The 23,020-nt window shown below is 40.3% G+C and overlaps 1 protein-coding gene across 3 annotated transcripts in view; it reads left to right on the top strand.

The window, feature by feature from the left end:
• Positions 1-21,975, top strand: part of LOC143360960 (terminal nucleotidyltransferase 5C) — a 138,772-nt gene extending 116,797 nt beyond the window's left edge. For 2 of the 3 annotated variants that reach the window (XM_076800181.1, XM_076800183.1), the window contains exon 2: positions 19,165-21,975. In XM_076800181.1, coding sequence (XP_076656296.1) covers positions 19,165-20,493 — 1,329 coding nt within the window. In that variant the 3' untranslated portion in view covers positions 20,494-21,975. Of the gene's footprint in view, positions 1-12,585; positions 12,739-19,164 lie in introns of those variants that run through there. The other variant, XM_076800182.1, reaches the window with a different exon arrangement.
• Positions 21,976-23,020: the final 1,045 nt, after the last annotated feature.

Below are 23,020 nucleotides of genomic sequence, written 5' to 3'. Positions count from 1 at the left end.
AAAATCCCCAATTTTTTCACTTCAAATGAACTCAAACAGTTTCAAACAACTTCGAACAACAGCAACAAACTGCGCGAACAACTTCTTCTCCCTATATTTTGCAGAAAGTTTGTCTTTTCTCTACTGAGTCAGTCAAAACTTCCAATTTTTTCACTTCAAACGAACCCAAACAGTTTCAAACAGTTTCAAACAACTTCTCGAACAATATCAAAACGGAAAATAGTTGCACAAAAAATTCTCAAGCAATTACTATATTTTGCCCTCAATTACTATATATTAACCTTTGATGTTATTATAATATAAATATTTATATTGAACGTTATCACAATCTCAGACAAATCGCAGCAAAGATCGAACATCCGTGATCATTTTCCTGTCTAACCAGATCGCGCCTGAATTTGAAGTTGTATAAGCCTGACCTTCGGTACACAGCTAATCAAAAGTCGTTATTAACGCTTAATTTGAATCACGATGGAACCTCGATAGAAATCGTAATTAATGAAGATACTACGCGTGTACCGGCTTTTGTTCCGATATTATTCGATCGCATTTTTAATTAATTCTCGAAGTGCTGGATATCGCGTTGATTACACACTCTGACGCTCTGTTTTATAAGTTTTGCTCGTTAATATTTATCTATCGTTCGATCGGGGCTAATTAATCAGCGTATCCCATCGAGTGCTTTTAATTTTCCGTTTGCAACACCTGCCTCGATTCACTTTGCAGTCGATGTGGGTGCTAGATATTTGAAAAAAATAGAAGTATAGAATTCTAATTGGCGCTGGTTACAAAAAATGTTTATTGCGCCACTCGAACGTCGCGCGTTCCGCATACTTATTTATCTTGCTGTTGGTGTTTGGAATCCTGGTGGAACAATGCAAACATTTTATGGCACATCATATTTTAAAAATTAGATAAAATGAAGACAGCTTATTTAATAAAATAAAAACCAAGAAACCATTTATCAAATTTTAATAGATCACACCATCGATTAAACAATATCAAAAATTAGACAAAATCAGTGCAATTTATTGAATAAAACAAAAATTGAAAAGTTAAGTACTATGAAAGATTTTATCTTTAGCATCTGAAAAAGAAAATGGACGAAGAATGTACAACAGTGAGGATCGCAAACAAAGTTGAGTTACATTAATTTAATTTAGCATACCTCATTAGCACTTGTTGAGGAAAGTAAACACGGTTTTGATTGCTATACATCCTAAGTTCAATCCTTTTAATGTAATACGTGATTATGCAAGATTTCCAATTTTCATGTAACAGAGATACAAGTTCTTGTAGGGCCTCTAAGAGCCAACGCTCTCCTATAGTTCGTACGCTATAGTTTGCCTAAGCTCGATGGAACGTTTGCATTCCGTACATTTTTTCCAAAAATTCTTGCACTTCAGTAAAAAAAAAAAGACGACACGATTTATTAATCAATGCGGGACTTTCTTCTACAATTTGTTTCCCAATTTTCAATAACAACCGAATTCGACCCAGTTAATAGATACACCCTATTAGATTTTTGATTCTAACGAGAAAACGTCTTTCACTGTAATTACTATAATAACGGCTGTACCTGTTGGTCGTACCTCTTCCCCTGTCAAACGATACAACGTTGTTACATGAATTATGCCCACGTTGCGACATACTCGATCGACGAGGTTGCAGTCCGTCGAGTGCACTTCGCGATCCGTGCACCGTAAGACTGTGTGCACTGCACGCGTAAGTATACTCATTAAGGTACTCCACTGCAAGGAGTGCGCGTGTCACATTTTCATTTGGCGACAAATATTTGCCGACATATACCCTCGCCTTTGATCCAAAGGGAAATTTCGATCCCCTTTCTACCGTCAAATTATTTCGTATTTTGAAAATGTTGTTTTATTAACATTGCTATTTCTTCTCATTTAATCGGAAATTAAGGTCAAGATTAGGCAATATTTAGCACAGAATTCTTTCAACTCTCTCGAATCCCAAGATTCACTTATCTGAAGATTATTAATCTTTTCTTTTCAAATCCCACTATTTTTTGAGTTTTTGTTTTGACTAATTAAGTGTGTGTTGCCTATGACATAATTAATCCTAAATGCACAGTGTTAAACCGTGTTTGAATCGTGATAATTCACATAAACATTTTACTAGATCATAAATATACTATACATATAGTCCCTAAATGTACTCTATGTAGAGTACATTTATATCTATATTTATATGTATTTAAATGTACTTTATGTACAGTACATTTCTATGTATTTAAATGTACTTTATGTACAGTACATTTCTATGTATTTAAATGTACTTTATGTACAGTACATTTCTATGTATTTAAATGTACTTTATGTACAGTACATTTCTATGTATTTAAATGTACTTTATGTACAGTACATTTCTATGTATTTAAATGTACTTTATGTACAGTACATTTCTATGTATTTAAATGTACTTTATGTACAGTACATTTCTATGTATTTAAATGTACTTTATGTACAGTACATTTCTATGTATACTGCAATAAGTTTTTCAAATATTTGTTACACTGAATGTACAAGTAACGTGCACTTGTATACAGTGAAATAAAATACACTAGCATTGTTTATTAGCAGTATTGCATGCTCGTGGCACTTGTAAGTCTATGAAATACAATAAGACGTGTCGCTAAATTTTATTGCACATCAAAACTCCAATCGGCAAAACGAAGCCATTCGACATCTGTCGATTCGATCTAAAGTTTAAGTGTTAATCCAATCTAAGTTGATTAAATCTGTCGATTGTTGAACGTGCTGATCAGAAAACAATTAATTTAAGCAATTACGTAATCCTCGTTAAAAGTCATTGCCGGTTTTTTCAATATACAATAACGTTTGTTCGGACTTTCCTTCACGCTGTTCAATTATATCAAGCGTTTGACGATCACTCTTTATTAATTGGAACAATATGAGCCTGTATTGAACGCGTTCGACCAGAAACATTCCGTCAATTTTATTCCATACAACATTATTAACTTGAAATCTCTACGGAATAATAAATAAATATATGATGGTATACTAATAAATAAATAGCAGAAAAATTGATATGTAATCGACAGCAAATGTATAATACAATATCACTCTCAATTTGACTAAAAATTGACACAGTGCTAAAGCATTATTTAAATAGTGAAAATAGTATAGTCTACTCGTTGACTACAAAATTAATATTTACGGCAAAAGTTTACTTTGTTTGCTGATTGTTTAAAGCAAGCCTACGCAAAGTCTGTCGAGGATCGCAAAGAAGGGAAAAATGGCGCACACTATTACTTCGGGAGGAAAAAACTGTATCCATTCCACGTCCTGAATACAGAAAAGATGTGGCAACGGTTTTCCTTGTAAAAATCGCCGTTCCCTCGATTCTTCTGAAGTAGAAGTAGAAGCACAATTACCCTTCGATCGATTTCACTCGGTACTGAGAAATGGAATCTTGCTGGACCAAACTGTATTTTTATGTTTCTCAACGCCCAATTAAATTTCAAAAAATCGCCAAGGTTCTCTTTAAGGGGGTACCTAACCTAAAAAAATGTACTGTTTTCACTCATTTCCTTTAGGAACAATTGCCAACTACAAAATTCTAGGTGGTCTTCGTAAAATTACGGTAATTGTTACAGATCAAGGAGAAAAAATTACTAGAAATATTTTTTTATTTATAAATTGCCGCTTCAAAATTAATAGAAATCTTTTTTATCAATAAAATATCCCTTCAAAACTCATAGAAATAATTTTTATCAACATGATACCCCCTCAAAGTTAATATAAATATTTTTTGACAATAAACTACCGGCTCAAAATTTTGGTTTTGTCCATGTGGCATGCACGGTGCGTCGAAGCCATTGGATTATCGTCGCGAAATTTGCAATGTTCGTTTCGCCACGTATTCTTCGGATCCGCGGTTTTGCTGGAGTCTTTGTCGCCATTTTCTCGCGAAACGGCATCACGCGGAATTAATCTCTGGCCGTTTCTTTGCGTCCCCGGGCTCCGGCTATTGTTCCGGGAAAAACGCAATTTCTGTGCTACGCGCACTTGACTCGGCTCGTTCGTGTTTCACGTGGCTCGCATAAATGACGTAAGGCGATTTAGAAAGAAGACTAAAGAGTGAACGAGTTTATTTTGCCGCCCCCCCTCCTCCCGCGGTCCACACGAGGACGCTTATGGAGATTACGTTATAATGTTCGCTAACGTCATTCCGCTGGATGTTCATCGTAGAAAGTGGTAATTGAATCAACCGATAAACCCGAACGCTAATTAGTCGGAAATAAATGACCGTTTGTCAGCGCCCGGTTTGGTCGCATCAACTAATTTAGAACGAAATTAGGCCAGTTTGCGAACGTTAATACTAAAAATACCCAAAAATTAATTTTCCTAAAATTGAACCAAGTGAGTTGCAATTGTTTGACACGCTAGAGGAATTAGTTAACTAAATATAAAAACCGGTTATCAAAACACACGAGTCCAAAAATTGACTTCTACTATTTTCTTCGCAATTCCGACCAGCAGCAATATTTTCAAAATTTCTTTCACCCGTTACGGTGTTCACTCTATATACGTCCCAAATGCCTAGCCGATAAAAGTCCCACAACTGTCCCCACTGAGATATCGGAAACAACGCCTCTAGGACTTCGCTGTACTTTTCTATGTTCGACGTGGGTCAAAGAATAGTATCTCCTCGCCTATATATGTCGCTGGCTGGACCCGTGTTTTGGACATATATCGAGTAAACGCTGTATATGGTAAACTGAGTTTTCTGAGATGTGAAAAAGTCTCGGCACGTTCGGCTCGATGGAAAGAAAAGTATGCGATTTTTAAACGAGGTTGCAAAACGAGAAGCATAGTATAAAAGCGGTCTAAATATGGCGGACCCGTCAGACTCCATGGAAAAACGCGTGGTCGGCTTTATTTATTCTGTCGGTGGTCGCGTGTCGAACGCAGACGTTCGTTACACGGCGTGTCTTAAAACGGAATTCTCCGGGTTTCTTTTGAACCTGGTGTCGTTCCGTGGACACAATGGAAAAACGCCGTCAGCAGGGTTGGTCTCCCGAACGGCGTCTCCCCCCTCTCTCTCACTCTTCCTCTCTCTCTCGAGAGGGAAGTTTTCCAATGCAAGAGCGATACGATAAACGCTTTTCGTTTTACGTCAACGCGCCCGACAATGGCACCGACGGTGGTAAAACTACTCAACTTCTGTTCCACAAAGACTATTAACTCCTCCTGGTTGCGCAACAGCTAATGCGCGTCAAAAATTCTGTGACGTTGACCGACTAACGTGTGTGTCTCTCTCTCTTTTCCTCTAACCTTGACAGCGGACATGTTTTCCGCGAACTCGTCGCTAATTAATTACTACGATTCCGGGTAGATTGCGAATTCGGTGACCGCGCTCGGTGGTTCACTGATCGATGCCTAAAGCTGCGTCCACACTGAAGAAACTTTCGAACTTTCTGTCGCCATCTTCTCCTTTCACCCTCTCGAATTTTCATAAATAGCTAAATTTCTATTGAATCATTTTCTTCCTCGTTTGCTGTCTTCGAAATGTTCTCGAATTTTTCTGTCACTGTTGTTCGAATAAACGAAGAGAAGGGTGTCGAAAGGCGACGAAAACTCAGTGGCGGACCGTTAACTTGGGGGGCCCTGGGCTAACACTGTTCGGGGGTCCAATTAACCCCAATTAACTCAAGTGTCGAAACTTTTTGTATAACTTATTTTTTCTCAAGTTTTCAATTGGAATTGTTTCTATTTTTATTTTTTAACGTAAAACCCATGCCTACATAGATATCCGCCGTTGCGAAAAGTGGAATCTATTGTGAGAACAGCCAAATGGAAATGTCATTAATGTTTGCTAACGTGAACGTTGCGTTATCACTTGCCAATCTGTAAATGTCACAAATGCAGAAAGCAACGCGGTCAAGTGATAACGCGATGACTCTCGATCTTCCTTCTCTATTTGATGTTATATAATCACCGCTGTGAGGACACTGTGTATTGCTGACATTTCTCAAATTTACGTGCCGCACGGGAGCTGAACGAATTCGTCGAGTCATTTTCAAACACAACACAATTTCACCTGTTTCTTAAAATTGACTAGAACAATTTTTATTTCGCATCGAAATCCGCAGTCTATTAATGACACAAAATCCTCGAAATCTCCCAATATTCTGGTTCGACATTATAAATCCAACATCTCCAAAAAATATGTCGACGAATATTAAGGGGGCCGGCAGGCTTGACTGTCACGCTATGTTACGCTGTGCCTTTTTTCTAGACATTTTACGTCTTAAATAAGTAAGTAATCAATTAAAAATGCATACCACGGTGTTTGTACATGTCTTTGCTACGTCTGTATGGAGCCTTTTCTTCGATACGAACACTAAATCTCTCGAAATTAAGAGAATCTCTCAGCAGCAGCCATCTTGTGACGTCATACTTGCTTCAGAATTCGAATTTTCTGCCGAATATTACAAATTACTCCACGATGAGGTAGAAATTCGCAATTTGGGCTCCATACAGACGTAGATTGGACTTTTAGGGAACACAATTGACCACTTCTAAACTGCTCGTTGCGATATTGAAGCGGCAGTTTGTCTAGATTTTGACCCTTGCATATGTATATGGATTTCAAACCATGCCGGCCCCCTTAATGAGGACCTCTGCCCATAGCCAGATGAGGGGAGGGAGAAAGTTACCCTCTCTCTGCCAGTACCGGGACAGTCACGTGACACCTTGACACAGAGATGGGTCTGGCCACTACTCTGCCCATAGTCGACAGATGAGGGGAGGGAGAAAGTTACCCTCTCTCTGCCAGTAGCGGGTCAGTCACGTGACACAGAGACGGAGTGCGTCACGTGATCGGCCCGTGACTGGAGCGTGGGGGAACAGCGCGGTAGAGGGGGAAGTTAGAGTGGGGGAACAAGTCTTGATCTGGCGATTACTCTGCCATCAGCAACGCCAAATATCCTCCCTAGTATCCGTCTTCCAGCATCGCGTCACCGTTTGATCACCCTCGCTTTCTGTAGGGTAGTGTTCTCCCCCTGTTTCACGGGCAAAAAACTACGCACGAAAGCTCCACCCCATCGTAGTACATTTTCGTCGCCGTTCGGGATTACGACGGGCGACAACGGCGTAAAAATAAAATCGTGGCACCGCGTTGATGTGGGCCGAGGGCTGCGTCCGTCCGAGAGATCGATAATACCCGTCGACCCTTCCTCGCTCTCGTAACTGGTCCAGCATTTGTTCCACCGGAGCGGATCGCGTGGGCGTCAGGAAATACGCACCCTTCACCAAGACCAACGACCATCCCTGCGTGGGCGTAAGGTCGGTGAAACGGTTGCGGTGAATCTATACGGCCATTTTCAAGTAGCGTGCTAACTCGACGCTGTCGCCTGGGCTCGGTCATTGAAAATCCTGGCGAAAGGAGATAACGCGATGGCCTCTTGTGTCATTTACAACCCCGCGACCTGTCCACCGAATCAGCGCATGTCCGTTGAAATTAGTATTCGCGAATTGTTATTTAACCTCGTAAGCACGGCGCGCTCGTCCGCAATTCTATCTCCCCAGTACGGAGCGTTTGTCCGCAACTCTGCTTCCCAGGGACGGCGAGCCTGACCGCGGAAGCCAAGAGAGCCACTATAGTGGTTCGTAACGTTCGAACTAAAGCTATCCACGGAAGCCACTATAGTGGTGTACAGGGGTTTAGAGGTTAATTTTTGAAGTAGTTAAAAAATACAATAACTTTTAAAATTCTAGGGTGACTTTTGCAGTCGCTAATTTAACGTGATATTTCGAATATTTATAACTTTGCAACAGAGGGTTAACAAGCAGTAGTATTTATCCAGATTTCTAACAAGTTTTTACATAGCTCCCCGTAAACGCATCTTCACAGAAAGTCATAAACGAAAAATTATGTGAGCATCGTTCAGCAGTAGTTCAATTGTTAAATTCTTGTGTAAACGTTGCAAAATTTAACGATTCTCGCGAATCTCTTTTTAAACCGACGATACGTTCACCGTTATCATTTTCGCTTGTAGTTTGCTCAATCAGTTTTTCGTCATTCATAACAATTTTTTCTGAGGTCTTAATTAAATGTTTCTTTCGTTTTATCTTGCCCGTGATAAACACGTGTTTAAACATTGTATCTCGTCGGAGTAGGTGATTGAAGCGCTCCGAATGAGCTGAAGCAGAAAAGTCGAGAATATTCCTAATCAACATGTTTATCATTATCGTTCGTACTGAAATAAACAGTTCACGTTGGAAATTGTTGAAATGACGAAATTCCATGAAATTCCATGTTGCACCGTTTGTTCGTCGAGAAGCCTCGTCGAAAAAATGTTTGTAGCGATACTGATACTCGAAACAGACTTGTTGACAGGACCACAAGATTGTAAACAAAGTTGCAAATGCAGTAAATAAAATATAATAAAAATGCAATCTGATGTTTGTTATACAGGGTGTCTCAGCTGCAAGAGGCCACTTGCTTTATTTCATCCTAGAATTTTATCACATTTTTGGTAATCAAGGTCACCTGTAGGTCATGACTTAAAAATATTCAAATGTATTTTTTCAGCCACCTACAAGACGGAATAAGAAAAGAATAAGTTTTCCTGATAAAAAGATGACCTCGAAAAATCTATGAAAAAATAACTGGACAAAAGAAATTTTTCTTCGGTACCATTTAAATTATGCCATAAATAGTTTTTGTGGCATTAGAAATGGAGGAGATATTTAGGTGGCCTCCTTTAGCTGAGACACCTTTTTGGAAATACCGATTCGGGACAAAATGGCGGACGATTTCAGGTGAAAAAATATCGATTAAATAATACAATACATTACACGCAGATCTGGACGAATTGATTAATTCAAAAATTGATGCGACACTTTCTGTAAACCATTCCAACTACTGAAACATTGCATAAAGTGTTAGGTCAGTTTTTGAGAGGAACGTTCTCGAAGCAATACATCTCGACAGAGCACAACCAGTTAATAGACCCGAATAAACATTTCCGAGATTGTAATCTCTGCGCATCGACACGCAAAAGTCCGCATTTGCATAAACATCCGCAATCTATCCGGCAGTTAATAGCAAGCTATTTGCGTATCGCTCAGCTATAAATCGCTTGCGTATAAATTTTTCTACGACTCGCGCACTGCCGCAAATATTAACGCACAATATTGTTAATAAACAATATTGCGTTCTAGCAAAACAAATTATTAAACGGTTATCGCTTGTGCTGTAAAATTGCACACTGGTCGATAAATACATCTAAACACTTTAAGAATATTTCTATAATATTTTCGCTCAAAATTATTCTTGAGAATTATTAACGAAAAATATAGAACAGCTCCTGCAACTGACGCACAAACTTTTTATACTTATTTTAAAATAAAATACTTTGAAAACCACTCGCTTCAAAACTTTCGTAAACTGTTCCCTGCAGTTGACGAAGAAAATTTTTATTCTGTATTGTCTAAGAAATTATTAGTCGACTGTTAATCAGTTATAATAATCGATGATAATCGGTAGTTCCCCGAGGAAAATGTTTTTGAAAAAATGTCTTCTTTATAAAGGTTTGAAGGGTTTCGAGGAGCCCGCATAATGTTTAAAAATGGCGGCTTTCGTCCTCCCACGCTGAGAACGTGCACCCCTGTTCGCGGTCTTTTTAATTTACGAGTTCACTATGTTCTGTCCACGCAACACTATAACCTTACCCTGTTCATTCAGTGACGCCCACGCGTTCTCCTCGCTCTGACGTCATAGAAAAAGCACTGGAGGAGCGTGACGAGATCTGGGCCACCGCCTCTCTCTCCTCTCTCTCTCTCTCCTCTCTCTCTCTCTCTCTCTCCTCTCGCTCGCCAGTTGATCAAACTTTGATATTTCTGGTCGTAGCGAAAGGGTTACGTCACGAGAACAGTTACCTCGTGCAAGATTAGTTCCATATGTTCGAGCATTTTGCAGCGTTCCATCGATTTGTTTAACACTACGGAAAATAACAATTTTACTTTATCAAAGTAACAAGGCTGCGTCCATTCAGATTTTTCCTTGAAAACCCTCGAAGTATGAAAAATTTGCTGCCCGCGGAAAAGTATGTTCTTCACTTTAAAAAAATTGCTTCGTGAAAAAATTGCATTAAACGTTGTACGACCAGGCAGCCGCTAAACAGTTTATAACGTTGGTTTAAAAGTTTCGAAATTTTCCATCATGTTCTTCGCACGTCGAAGGAGTGAAAAATGGACGAATTCCTGAAAATTCTAAACCAGAGTTCCACTGGTTACGAATTTAAAAATATACTTCATTGTATTGGTTGCTATGATTGATAATGTGCATCGTTGATTAGAGTCGCAGATAATGTTATCGTTTACATACGAAAAACAATGCTGAAGGCAATCATATCTACGGGCTGTATCATCAATTTCCTAGGATTGTTTTCTAGCTCCTATGCTCTTTGTTTTTTTTTTTGCAACAATTCCGAGAATGTTAGAAACAATGAACGCTTTATAAATTTATCTATTTTTTTTCTGTTCGTAAATATGTATGTGTGGAGAACAATTGCATATTTATTTCCGAATTTGATCGATAGAATATTATTAAAAAAAAATTGTTAGTAAAATTATTTAAAAAAAGGAAAACGTGGCTATCTTACAACGGATGCAGAAGATGTTTGTATTTCTCCCCAGGATCGGCGGTGTATAGTGATTCAAAATCATATACTCATTTGCAGGACAACACAATGAATCGTGCAAACAATGCGAGCATTGTTCTCTGTAACACAAACGTTTGGCGGTTCTATGAGTAGCATGGCAAGAATTTCGGAAATTCCGCGGCATACTAAGCGCTACGAGCGACTGCTCTGGCCCATTAATTTGCCATATGCACCGTGCAACATCGTACTCAGATTTACAAGCCGATAAATTCGTCTCGGGATCACTCTGTTACCGCTACACACGCGCAGTTTCCGGTTTCTATTAGCGGGTTTGCGCAGCGCTTACAGATATCGACGGAATCAAGTTCAGTATGCATTTGCGAATTCGAGTCAATCTCGGTAACCGAGTTCCATGTACCGTAATCATTTTATGCGAGTTGCTTTCGAACTCCCGAACGAGTACGCGTTTCGGAAACGTGCTGATAAACACGGTAATGCCTCGACGAATGCGTTCTCCATTCATGAACGGTAAAATTTCACTTCTACCGTGTACAGAGATTGTTCTCTACCTATGTCAACGCATTCGTGACAATCTGCTCGTTAAAATGAGTCCAAACACGACACGATTTGGTTAATATTTGTTTTTTATGTTCAGTTATTTTTTATAGCATTTTTACTAACACATCATCATCATTCTTCTTGTTAAAACCAGTCCAAACACGACACAATTTCGTTCACGTTTACTTATTTAATTTGTGATACTCTAGAATCTCGATTACCCGAACCGGTGTTTTTTGGTTATATTCATTACAAATATATCTAATTATTCAATCATTTTTTTAACATATTCGTGACATTCTCCTGGGTAAAATGAGCCCAAACACGACCTAATTATGTTCATAATTGTGTTAATTTGGTTTATATAATTTTTTATGTTCAGTTATTTTTTATAGAATTTTTACCATCATATTTGTGACATTCTTCTGGTTGAAATCAGAACAAACACGATACAATTCGGTTCACATTCACTTGTTTAATACGTAATTCAATAGAGCCCCGATTATCTGAACTCTTCCACTGGTTAGTTCGGATAACAGAGGTCCCACTACATCGTGGATTCCACGAGTAACTGTGAACCAAATTGCATCGTGTTTGGTATCATTTCAATCAGAAAACTGTGCCGGCCACCGTGAACGTGTCTTCGTCAGCAAATTCGAATTCGCAAGCCCGCCAAATTGCAAAATCAAACAAGTCCCAAATCTCCGCCCAAAAATGGTCGATCTTCAAACAGTCGTAACTCCGCAACGAAACGTCGCAGAACGATCAGACTTGTCTCGTTTTAAAGCGCGGAGTCTCTACTTTCAGAACGCCATGGCAGCATTCCCCAATACACTCCTCCGCCGTAGTAAAAATCGAGAAAGCGTTGACAATCGGCTTCGAACCAGGTTTACCGGAATTAAAGAATTCCCGGTTGGCAGAAGTGTTGTAGATTGCAGCAGAAACGTATCTCGCTGTTATCTCGACAACAAAATTGGTAGAAACTTGGATAAAAGTAGAGTCGAAGTGTCCGAAGGAATTTGATCAGCCGACTCGCGAGCCGCTCGAAGCCGTCGCTGCTCCTAGAGCAGCGTCGACTTCGCTACTGCTCCTGCTGATGGTGCTGTCGCCGCTACCACCTCCGCCACCAGCGTCGCTACCACCACCATCGCTACCGCCGCCGCCGCCAGTTCGCATGATTCGCCTTTCACTCGGCTGGCCTTAGTTCGCTGGTGCCTCTCATCAGCTGCGGATCTCTCCCGATCGTGACGGACTAGGACCCCTGGCCTAGCATCTACGCGCACCCACGGTTCAGATCAATCGCGGTCTAACCCCCCTCGCCGAAGTGAACAAGATCTCCCTGAAGAAGATCTCCCAGTGGATCGGTGTCGATCAAAAATCAAAAAGAAGAAAACAAAAGAAAACCCCCCGAGAGCCGAGTGTTCGTTTGAAAACCGTTCCGACAAAGCCAGAGAGAAAGAGGATCGATAGAGAAAGACAAACCGAGTCCACTCGACGAACTCGTCGAGCGCTTCTTCATGGTAAGCCTACGCGACAGGGCCAAGGATATCCTTCGTGGTCCCGATTTCGATTATTTAGCATAGTGGTATCTCGTGCGGCTATCAGGAGCCACAGGTGGTGTTCTCGTTCGCTCTTCGGGTTCTCCTCTTCGTCGTCGGGGAACGAACGGGGTATGCATGCGTGTGGGCCTGGCTGCGAGTGTGCGTTCGCCGCGTTCGAGTGAAAGTTCTCTCTTCGTCCCTGCTCTGGTCAGCTCGCAGGTGATCTCTCAGGTGGTCTCAGGTGTATCGAGGTTTTTTTTTTGTTCAGTGGACGTTTTTACTTTCACGATCAAAAAAGAAAAGCGATCGCGATAGAGGATGCCACTTGATGTCGATCGATCCTAGTCGCTGATCGCAGGTGCAGCAACTTCGCGAAGTGCGGCGCGTTCCGCGTGTGACGTAACCAGCTGTAATCGAGCGAGCGGCTGTTGCTGGCGAAGTTACAGGTGTTATCGGGGCTGAAGTGCGCGGTGATAACGGATCCAGAGCTGGGAAATCAATGGGAATCGGTGGACACGTACGTACACGCGCATACATGTACGTACGTGCAGGTTGGTGCGCTCCGCGAGAGAGGCGAACGGAATTTCGAGCCGGCCCGTGCAACGACCGAGGGCTCGATTGACAGTAACGAGGAGACGCCATTCGTGGTTGAATCGGGATTTTCGAGTATTAACGGATGCTGGATTTCGAATCAATCGCCATTTTACGGAAGAATAAATTGCCATTTTGTTCGAGGAATTTTTATCGTAACGCATTGTGCCACGGAAGAACCGGGCTAACGACGGTCACTTAAACGTTACAATATTCGATGCTGCTTTTCTCAGGAACTATCAGCGATAGCTTCGAACAGTTTTTTTTTGTTTCCTCTTGTTTCCCTGCACGCTTTAACCGGGGGGTTTGCAAATATTTTTACGTGTACATTTTTTCGGAAATTTTCAAAGTTCGGACGTAAGAGAATTTTTTTAGGAAAGCAACGTTTTGGAAAGCCCCGTGTTAAAATGTCAGTGAAGAGATTTTGAGAATATTTTTACATGGTTTTCTATTTATTCGAACTAGCATTAGGCAGAGAAGTACAGTTTTGGTTGAATCCTGTTTTCTGCGATCGCTGCAGAACCTTTTTTTTTTAATTACCTTTTTCGGATATTAGATTGTTGGCTCTTATTTATAGGACAGGAGAATTATTCGAATTGATTTATTTAGCGCGGTTAGCGAATAAACGAAACGTGATTTTGATATCTATTTTGCACACCCGTGGGCAGTAACTGTCACATTGTTGGCAATTATAGTGCAACAGCTGGTGCAATTTTCGTATACAGTCTGTCCCACAAAGTCTGACCCACACGTTCAAATTAATTTGCATTTCGAATTCGCATTTATATTTCTCAAGTTCGAATGATTTTTTAACTAAAAATTTTAGCACTTCGTATGCGGGACACGTAAGGATAATGGCGGTCACTTAGGCTATAATTCTAACGAAATCACGGTAAAAGATTGAATTATTTATCAGAATAATATTAAATTGGAATTTATTAAACTATTTATGGGACATAAAAGTACTTGATCTCATATCGATTTGTTTAGTGAAATTAACAAATAAACATATTGTTTGTTGAAATTTCTGTTCGGATAAAATTTTATAACGATTCTTGATAGATCTCAGTGTAATTATAGCAATTTATTCAAATCCTTCGATTTAAATTGTCAAAAGTAGTTCGCGCGGGAAGAAAATTTTTAAAAAATAGAAAGCGACAATAACTAAAGTGACAATAGCTGTTCGCAGCACTCCCGTGACTTCAGACTTGCAATATTCAGCGACTCTGCGAAGAAATAATTGAATTACACGGTGTCGTAGGAAGTTCCGAAGTAAAAGAGAAGTAATGTTTCGAATTTCAAAGTGTCAAAAACTGTTTGAATATTAATGAGAGCTGCAGCAGAAGTTGCGTAGACGGCCATTATGACTTTGGGTCAGGGTTCGAAAGACTTTCGAAAATACGTGTTTCCAACAGTTACGTAAAAGTTCAGATCGAGAAAACAAGATGAACAATTTACATTCTGAATAATCGTTGTCTATAAAAGTTCTGATCGAAAGAATATACCGCTGGGTCAAAACGGACCCAATTCCCGCCGTCCGAGGGTGATTAGAATATCTGTCTTGATCGATGAACGATGAGGATACAAAGTGATGAAAATTAATACAATTATAGAAAATAAACTTAAAAACAAATTTTAATATATCGTGGCGATTTCATTTATGAGAATGAGATTTTTGAGAATCGGTTCTACAAGTGTTGCGGTGACGCAGAACCTAAAAAATCGAGTTATAAAACTGATAAAAAAAAATCGTAAAACTGATACAGTCCAAAATTTCGAGCCCTCTCGTGACAGAACAATTATTGTTCAGAATAAAAATGTTTCGTGACCTGAAAATCAAAACCGATATCGTAGTTTCCAAGTTTCTGGGGTAAGGGGCGCAATTACTGTGGGGTTACCAATTGCTGTGCCTATATTAATTACACTTATTTTTGTAACATAGTTGATATGGGAAAAAAGAGATATTAAATTAAAAAAATTTTTGTGTATCCCTCTTTTTTAATAGTCATTTTGCTTTAAAAATAGGTACAATTAACATAGTGATCGGTATCCCCACAGTTTGCTCTTCTCTTTTGAAAAGTGGAGCATAATATTACGGCATCCAGTTTTGAAATCCCGGTGCATGACGGGGCCTCTCCTTGTAAGTCGCCGCTATCGATAACTGTAATGACGTTTGTCAGCTCGTAATCGAGCGGGCCGCGCTATCGGCTTATGCAGCGGCGATAATTGAGCATAATCGCGTCCGTCTCAACACGCATGCAACTCTATACGTGTGTATACATATGTACATACGTGCTCGAACCGCAATTCAAAACAGGATTTGAAACAGTCCGAAAATAACTCAAACGGATTCTCGCGTAACACAATTTTCTATCTACCCTAAAATCAAACTGTCAATCAACAAAAAATTAAAAATTGTGCTCGGAAAATGTCAAAGTGAAAATCACGGAAATAAAGTTGCCGGCCATTTTAAATCTCTTAAGAAAAAGCGATATTAAATTTTTTCATTAAAATCAGTTAATATATATATATATATATCTCTTTTTTAGTATTCATTATGCTTAAAAAATAAGTATAATTAATATAGGGCACTGTAATTGGGACCCTTACCATCACCTACGGAAACTTTCCTGTAAATCAATTAAAATAAAAAAAAAAAAACACTATAACTGTATAGTTTAATGTAACTGTAAAATTAATTTCATTCTGTTGCATAAATTACATTCCGCGGTGCAGTTATCGCAATTCATTGAAGACTACGTATGTTTGTACGTTCTCAAGTGTAATTGTTGTACGTTGATAACATTTTAATTGCAACGCGCGAAGTTCTGTTTTCCATGCGGATGTCGGGATAATCGCGGCAGTTTCTCGCGAAGGTTAAAGCAACTTCATTTCCTTGAAAGTTCGAACGATTCCATGGGAATCCATGGAATAGCAGGCGAGAACTTGGAATAGGTCTAGAGACGTGAATGTGCACACTACCCGGACGTAACCTCGTGGCATTTCGAAATGTGCACGCGTACATTTCGCACACATCGACACTCGCAGTACTTGCTTACTCTCTCTCCCTCCGATACTCATTCGACCATTTTTTTTCGCGCTCCTATTTTCACTCTATTAAAAACATTGTACTTTTTACGCCAAATTCTTTCAGTGCCAAAAATAATTTATGCAGAGTAAACATTTTGTGAGACAATTCTAAAACACAGAAACGAAATAAAAGTGTTTTTGAGAGAATTATAAAACACAGAAACGAAATTAAATTGTTTCTGAGACAATTATAAAACGCAGAAACGAAATTAAATTGTTTCTGAGACAATTGTAAAACGCAGAAACGAAGTAAAATGTTTTTGAGACAATTATAAAACACTGAAACGAAATAAAATGTTTTTGAGACAATTATAGAACACAGAAAGGAAATAAAAATTTTCTAAGACAATTATGGAACATAGAAACGAAACAAAATGTTTCTGAGACAATTATAGAACACAGAAACGAAACAAAATGTTTCTGAGACAATTACAGAACACAGAAACGAAACAAAATGTTTCTGAGACAATTATAGAACACAGAAACGAAATAAAAATTTTCTAAGACAATTATGGAACATAGAAACGAAATAAAATGTTTCTGAGACAATTATAGAACACAGAAACGAAACAAAATGTTTCTGAGACAATTATAGAACACAGAAACGAAATAAAAATTTTCTAAGACAATTATGAAACACAGAAACGATATAAAATGTTTCTGAGACAATTATAGAACACAGAAACGAAATAAAAATTTTCTGAGACAATTGTGAAACACAGAGACAAAATAAAAATTTTCTGAGACAATTATGAAATAAAAAAGATTTTAAAGGTCGGACTATCTACTTTTTAATCTAAACTGTGATAACTGTTTAATCTAAAATGTCTTGTTAACCCATTGCTACGAATTAAGAACCTAAGAAGGGTATTTCTTTTTTTTTTTGTTTTTCAAAAAAGATGCATCTGTTTAAAAGGGAATTTATCTATTGCAAATGTTTTGTGTACCAGTTTTAGGTACGCGTGTATGTATAATATATTACATGAATGTGTATATAAATGCTTTACCGAGCATAATTAAATTGCAATTTAACGAAAAAATGCAATGAAATCAATATGTGAATGTAACTAATGAACTCGATAAACAGAGGATAATAACAGACACGAAATATGAATTACTTAAAACGAAAGAAAAATTACGATATAATGTATAAGTGAATATGTAACAAAAGCTTGGTATGTTTCACTGTGCAATGTCCAATGATACTGTTTGAACTGGGTGTAGATAGAAAATGAAGGACTTAGGTGAGCGCTTATCTGCAGCGTAGCGTAAACATCTTGAGTGTCAATAATCTAAACACAGTTTCTAAGAAGATGCGAACGTATTATGTTAGGCGTTGTGTACATTATAATGTTACGTTGCGGTTCTCGAGTTTCGTTACCGCCTAAATTATAATTGCAAATAAATACTACCGAACTTCTCACAACCGTTTAAAAATTTATCCAAACGATCCTAGTTCTTTTTGAAATAGTTGCAGGGTACGTTTAAACATTCTTCACTCTCGCATTTCAATCATTAGAGTGAAACGTCTTGGAGAGGCAGCTCCGATGACCTTGACCTTTGCACGTAGTCGAGGACACTCTCCTCGGTAACCCGCAAGAGGTTTTCGCCGTCGCTTGTTGTTCCCTAAAGGTCTTTAGTTATTAAAAAGAGGATATTTTTCAAAAGAATATTCTATACTGCTGTACCTTAATTCAGTTTCATTTAATTTTTTTTATATAATTTGAAAATATTTTAGTGGGACAAGAAAAGGGAAGGAGTTTTATACCATTTTACGTAATAGTTTTGAACTATTATTTATTTATTTAAAACGATATATTTTTTTTCTCAAGAATTTCAGCGAGCTGAAAACAATGCAACTTAAAATTTTTAATATGGTCCTACTGTTTTGCATTCGACCTACTATCCTAAATGCATAACATCCAGGGTATCTTCGTTTGTGTGCATTCTTGTCACACTTGTAATTATCATTGCTAGTTCTAATTATTCTTAGGTCTCTCGTAGTTCCTTATGCGAAACCAAAATGCAACATAACTGGACCATAAATATATTATCATTCAATTTTTCTATTTCTGAGGTTCGGAATATCAATTTTAAAACCAATCGGTACCAATATTTGGAAAAATGTCACTAAAAATTCTTCGATCGAGGCCATACTGTAATACATTTTTCGGAAGCTGTAAAACCTTAGAACAGTGACAGAGAATATTAATTTTCGTTTCGTTAAATAATTTTTATCTTGCACAACGGTTGAGCTAGCAGCATTGGCATTGAAAGTGCTAAGCTGTAAATAAAAGAACAAAATGGCCCCGTTAAGCAGACACCTCTGAGCCTTTAAATTCCCACCGAATAAATAAATTTCCCTAAATTTCGAGTTCGACCGCCATGAAATAAACGAAACGTGGTCGGGTGTCCTCTCGTTGCTCGTGTGGCGGTTGTAGATAATGTAGATTTCTGTATCGATTAATTTGATTATATTTAGTCGTTAACATTTATTTTGTTTCTGGTTTCCTACCAACAAACTTATTGATATAACAAATTGCAACAGATTAAAATAAATACTGAAAGAGATAACACGTCCTTTATTTGGAGAAATATATTACACCCCTACACTCGAACGTTCGCAGCGCCCTCTACCCGGGAGCAACGGACCTTCGTACCGGATCCATCCCGGCCGGGGTAATGACACGGTTAATAACATATCCTGTTTCGATTGGTTCGCAGTGTGGCTCCCTGGAGATCGGCGAGGAACGCCAGCGTCGGGTCGCAATGATGGAGTCCCTCTGCCAGGTGAACGGCACGAAGACGAATGGCGGGAACGGTGGCAACGAGACCAACAGCATCAACAGCACGAGCAACAATCCGGACTGTCCGGACCCGCAACAGAGGTTGGCGGTGCTCAGCTTCGAGCAAGTTCGTCGTCTGAACGACGTGATGAACGAGGTGGTCTGCATCCACGGGCGTGGCAACTTCCCAACGCTGGAGGTCCGTCTGAGGGACCTGGTGACGGTGGTCCGGAGCAAACTGGAGACGGACCCTAGCAACGGCGGAGCTGGCATGAGGGTACGGGACATCCGGCTGAACGGCGGTGCAGCGTCCCACGTTCTAGCGACCGAGTCCCAGCCCTACAACGACCTGGACCTGATCTTCGCGGTGGAGCTGTCCAGCGGCAGGAACTACGACAAGGTGAAGACCGCGGTGCTCGGCTCGTTGTTCGACCTGCTGCCGGAAGGGGTCAGCCGCAAACGCATCACCACCTGCAGCCTGAAGGAGGCCTACGTCAGCAAGATGGTGAAAGTGAACAACGACGGCGACCGGTGGTCCCTGATCTCCCTCGGCAACTCCCGGGGTCACAGGAACGTCGAGCTGAAGTTCGTCGACTCGATGAGGCGGCAGTTCGAGTTCTCCGTCGACTCGTTCCAGATCGTCCTCGACTCTCTGCTGTTGTTCTACGAGTGCAGCAAGCTGCCGATCGGCGAGAACTTCTACCCAACCGTGGTCGGCGAGTCGGTCTACGGAGACTTCCAAGAGGCGTTGTACCACCTCCACAAGAAACTGATCTCCACCAGGCATCCGGAGGAGATCCGCGGAGGCGGTTTGCTCAAGTACTGCAACCTGCTGGTCAAGATGTACAAACCCTACCAGCCGGACTACATCAAGACCCTCGAGCGTTACATGTGCTCGAGATTCTTCATCGATTTCCCGGACATCAGCCAGCAACGCGCCAAGCTGGAGAACTACCTGTGGAATCATTTCGTCGGGCCCGAGGAGGAGGCTCTGAAATACCAGTACCTGATGCTGCTGTACAACGTCGTGGAGGAGTCCACGGTGTGTCTGATGGGTCACGAGAGACGACAGACCCTCTCGCTGATCGAGAGCCTCGCCTATCAGGTGCTGTGCCAGGAGCAACAGCAACGGCTCACGAATCATCAACAAGCGCCGCCCGGGCCCCAAGCCACCTACGTTTACGCGAACGGTTTCTACTACGCTCCGGTGATACCAACCGCGTGCTACACGTGCACCTGCAACTCGTGGATGGCGTGCTCGTCGTGATGCGACACTGGAGCCAACAACGCCGCCATCACCGCCGCCACCGCAACCACCACCGGCCCAGTCACCCACGGCGCTGTCAACGGTGTCGCCGAAAGGGACAAAGAGGAGGACAACGAGGACATCAATCGCGACAGACTTCGGCACGCTGATCGCCACGGTCGATTAGACGGTCCCTGTTCTCTTCAGGATCTCGAGGATAAGAGGATCTTCCAGGATCGCCGGCCCGGCGAGCTCCTCAGTTGACGCTCGGAATGAATCACGGATCCAGGATCCAGGATATGGGGATCCAGGCGCACGGGGAGGGGGGGACATCGGGGATCGAGGATGGACGCTTTTTGTCGCGACCGTCGGTGACTGACCAGTTTTTTTCACAAAGACTGAGAGAGTCGAGGGGAAAGATGTAGCATTTTTTCTGATGTGCTTTTTTAGCTTGTTGGCTCTGCTCTCCGCCCCCTCCCCCCGGCCTCCCCTCCCCCTAGGCCAAAGTGTAACAACTGCGGTGGACACTTAGCTCGGTTGTCCGATGGAGGAGGATATGGGTGGGGGATGGTGTGTGGGGTGGGGGCGGGGACACACGTACACACACGGGGGCAGGATCCTTTGTATTTCCACGATGGTACTCTTGCTGCTGCGCTATATACAAAATGGTCGTTGGAGATCAACCGAGAGACTACAAGACTCCGTGCAGAGACCCAGACACACGAAGTAACATTGTGTTGTGCCTAACCATTCGAATGGGAGAGACGGGACAGCATCTAGACACTTAAACATAAATATATATATACAGACACATAGACACATGCATAAACACACGTACACACACGTAAACATGCGCGTTTATTGATTAAATAAAAGGGGGGGGGGTTAGGGTGAGGTTTTGATGATGATGATGATGGTCAGGTGACCTTGAACTAGCCAAGACGGCGGCGCTCGTTGAGAGGATTCTGTGGTTTCATGAGACTGTGCTCTCTTTCGCTCGCTCGTGCGCTCATGCGACGTTCGACGAGCGCGAGCGGTATGAGAAGAGGATCGCGCGAGGGAAACGCGCAGGAACTTGAAGAGAATACGAGCTTGGGCGACGCGACCCGCGAATCACGACTGAAACGGATTTGTTCTCTCTCTCTCTCTCTCTCTATGTACATCCACGATCGGTCCGGGAGGTCTACCAAAAATGGAGGGACTTTTTCGAAAAGCGTGTCGAACGGTTCGAGCTCTTTTGAAACCGGATTCGGACACGGGACGTCTCTGAACATATTTCGCAGCCTCGTACGCGATTCAGAAAAATGGTTGCTGAAGAGATTCGATTGGTTTGCGGATTTTGTTTTGTGCACGAGAAAACTCAGTAGATCACGCAACCGGAAAAATGTTTATACATGTCTCACGCATATTTGCTTTATATTTTAAACCAGTAAATTTATGTTTTATATGTCACAATTGTAAATGGATGAATTTTTATTCTGGAGAACGTGCGAGGGCTATGGGAGTTACTGTTGATAGGAAAATTGTGGAAGAAATAGTAATTGTTTATTTTACAGTATTTTTTGGGGCTTTTAATGAAAATTGACGAAATACGCTTTGCAGATTTATGCCTTCATGATAAATATAAGTGGTTGAAGTTTTAAACAATAGAAAATTGAAAGGAATTTCAGAATACCAATGCAATAGGAAAAAATTGTTAATTATAGAATTTAAAACATTTTTTAATCATATAATGACAGATGGACTGTGTATTTTTATGCGAAATAGAAATTTTCTGCTTCGATCGGACAAAATAGGAGTTACGTAAAGTTCTTTGTTTAATAGTATTAACAAATGGACAATACTGTAGAATATTGTTGTATTCGATATTTTACCGATCCATTTGTAAATTCATCAAATCCGCAGAACAGATAACAATGGTTAAAGGAAGAAGTTTCTGTACGATTCCTGTGTTTTGCAATTGTTGAAAATTTTCGTTTTCCATAAAGATCTGCAGTCTATTTTGATGTACGTGCTGGAAATTTTGTTGAAATTTGATAACATTGTTACAGTCTTGTTATCCTAATCTTTTATACTCAAGGTCTTAATCTCAGATGATTTTACACTCATTAAGAAGCCTGTTAACCTTTTGAGGACGCATGTCGACATAGTACTGGCATTAGGCTTATACCTTAAGGGTGCAAACAAACGATGCAATTATTTAAATAATGCAGAGTTAATTCGTAGCCCTCTTCTCAATTTATTAATTATTGCTAAACAATCAAATTAAGAAATAATTTCCGTCACTGTTTGTACATTTACCCCATCTGATAAATAATTAACGGACCTTTCATTTGGAGGATATAATATCTAGATTTAAAATAATTAATTGTGACGGCTACAAATAAATTTATTCCGCTAGTATAAGGTTATGACGTATGATCTGGTTCCTCGGGAACAATATTTTTAATGTTTTAGAAAATCTTCGTCCGCAAAGGGTTAGGCATCCGGTAGGTAGAATGTTAAATAATTTTTTAAAGAAATACTCAGCTGTGAATCACGAAGTTTA

Source organism: Halictus rubicundus, chromosome 14 (assembly GCF_050948215.1).
Source record: "Halictus rubicundus isolate RS-2024b chromosome 14, iyHalRubi1_principal, whole genome shotgun sequence".
In the NCBI taxonomy this organism is placed as follows: domain Eukaryota; kingdom Metazoa; phylum Arthropoda; class Insecta; order Hymenoptera; family Halictidae; genus Halictus; species Halictus rubicundus.
This window is presented reverse-complemented; position numbering and strand designations above follow the sequence as displayed.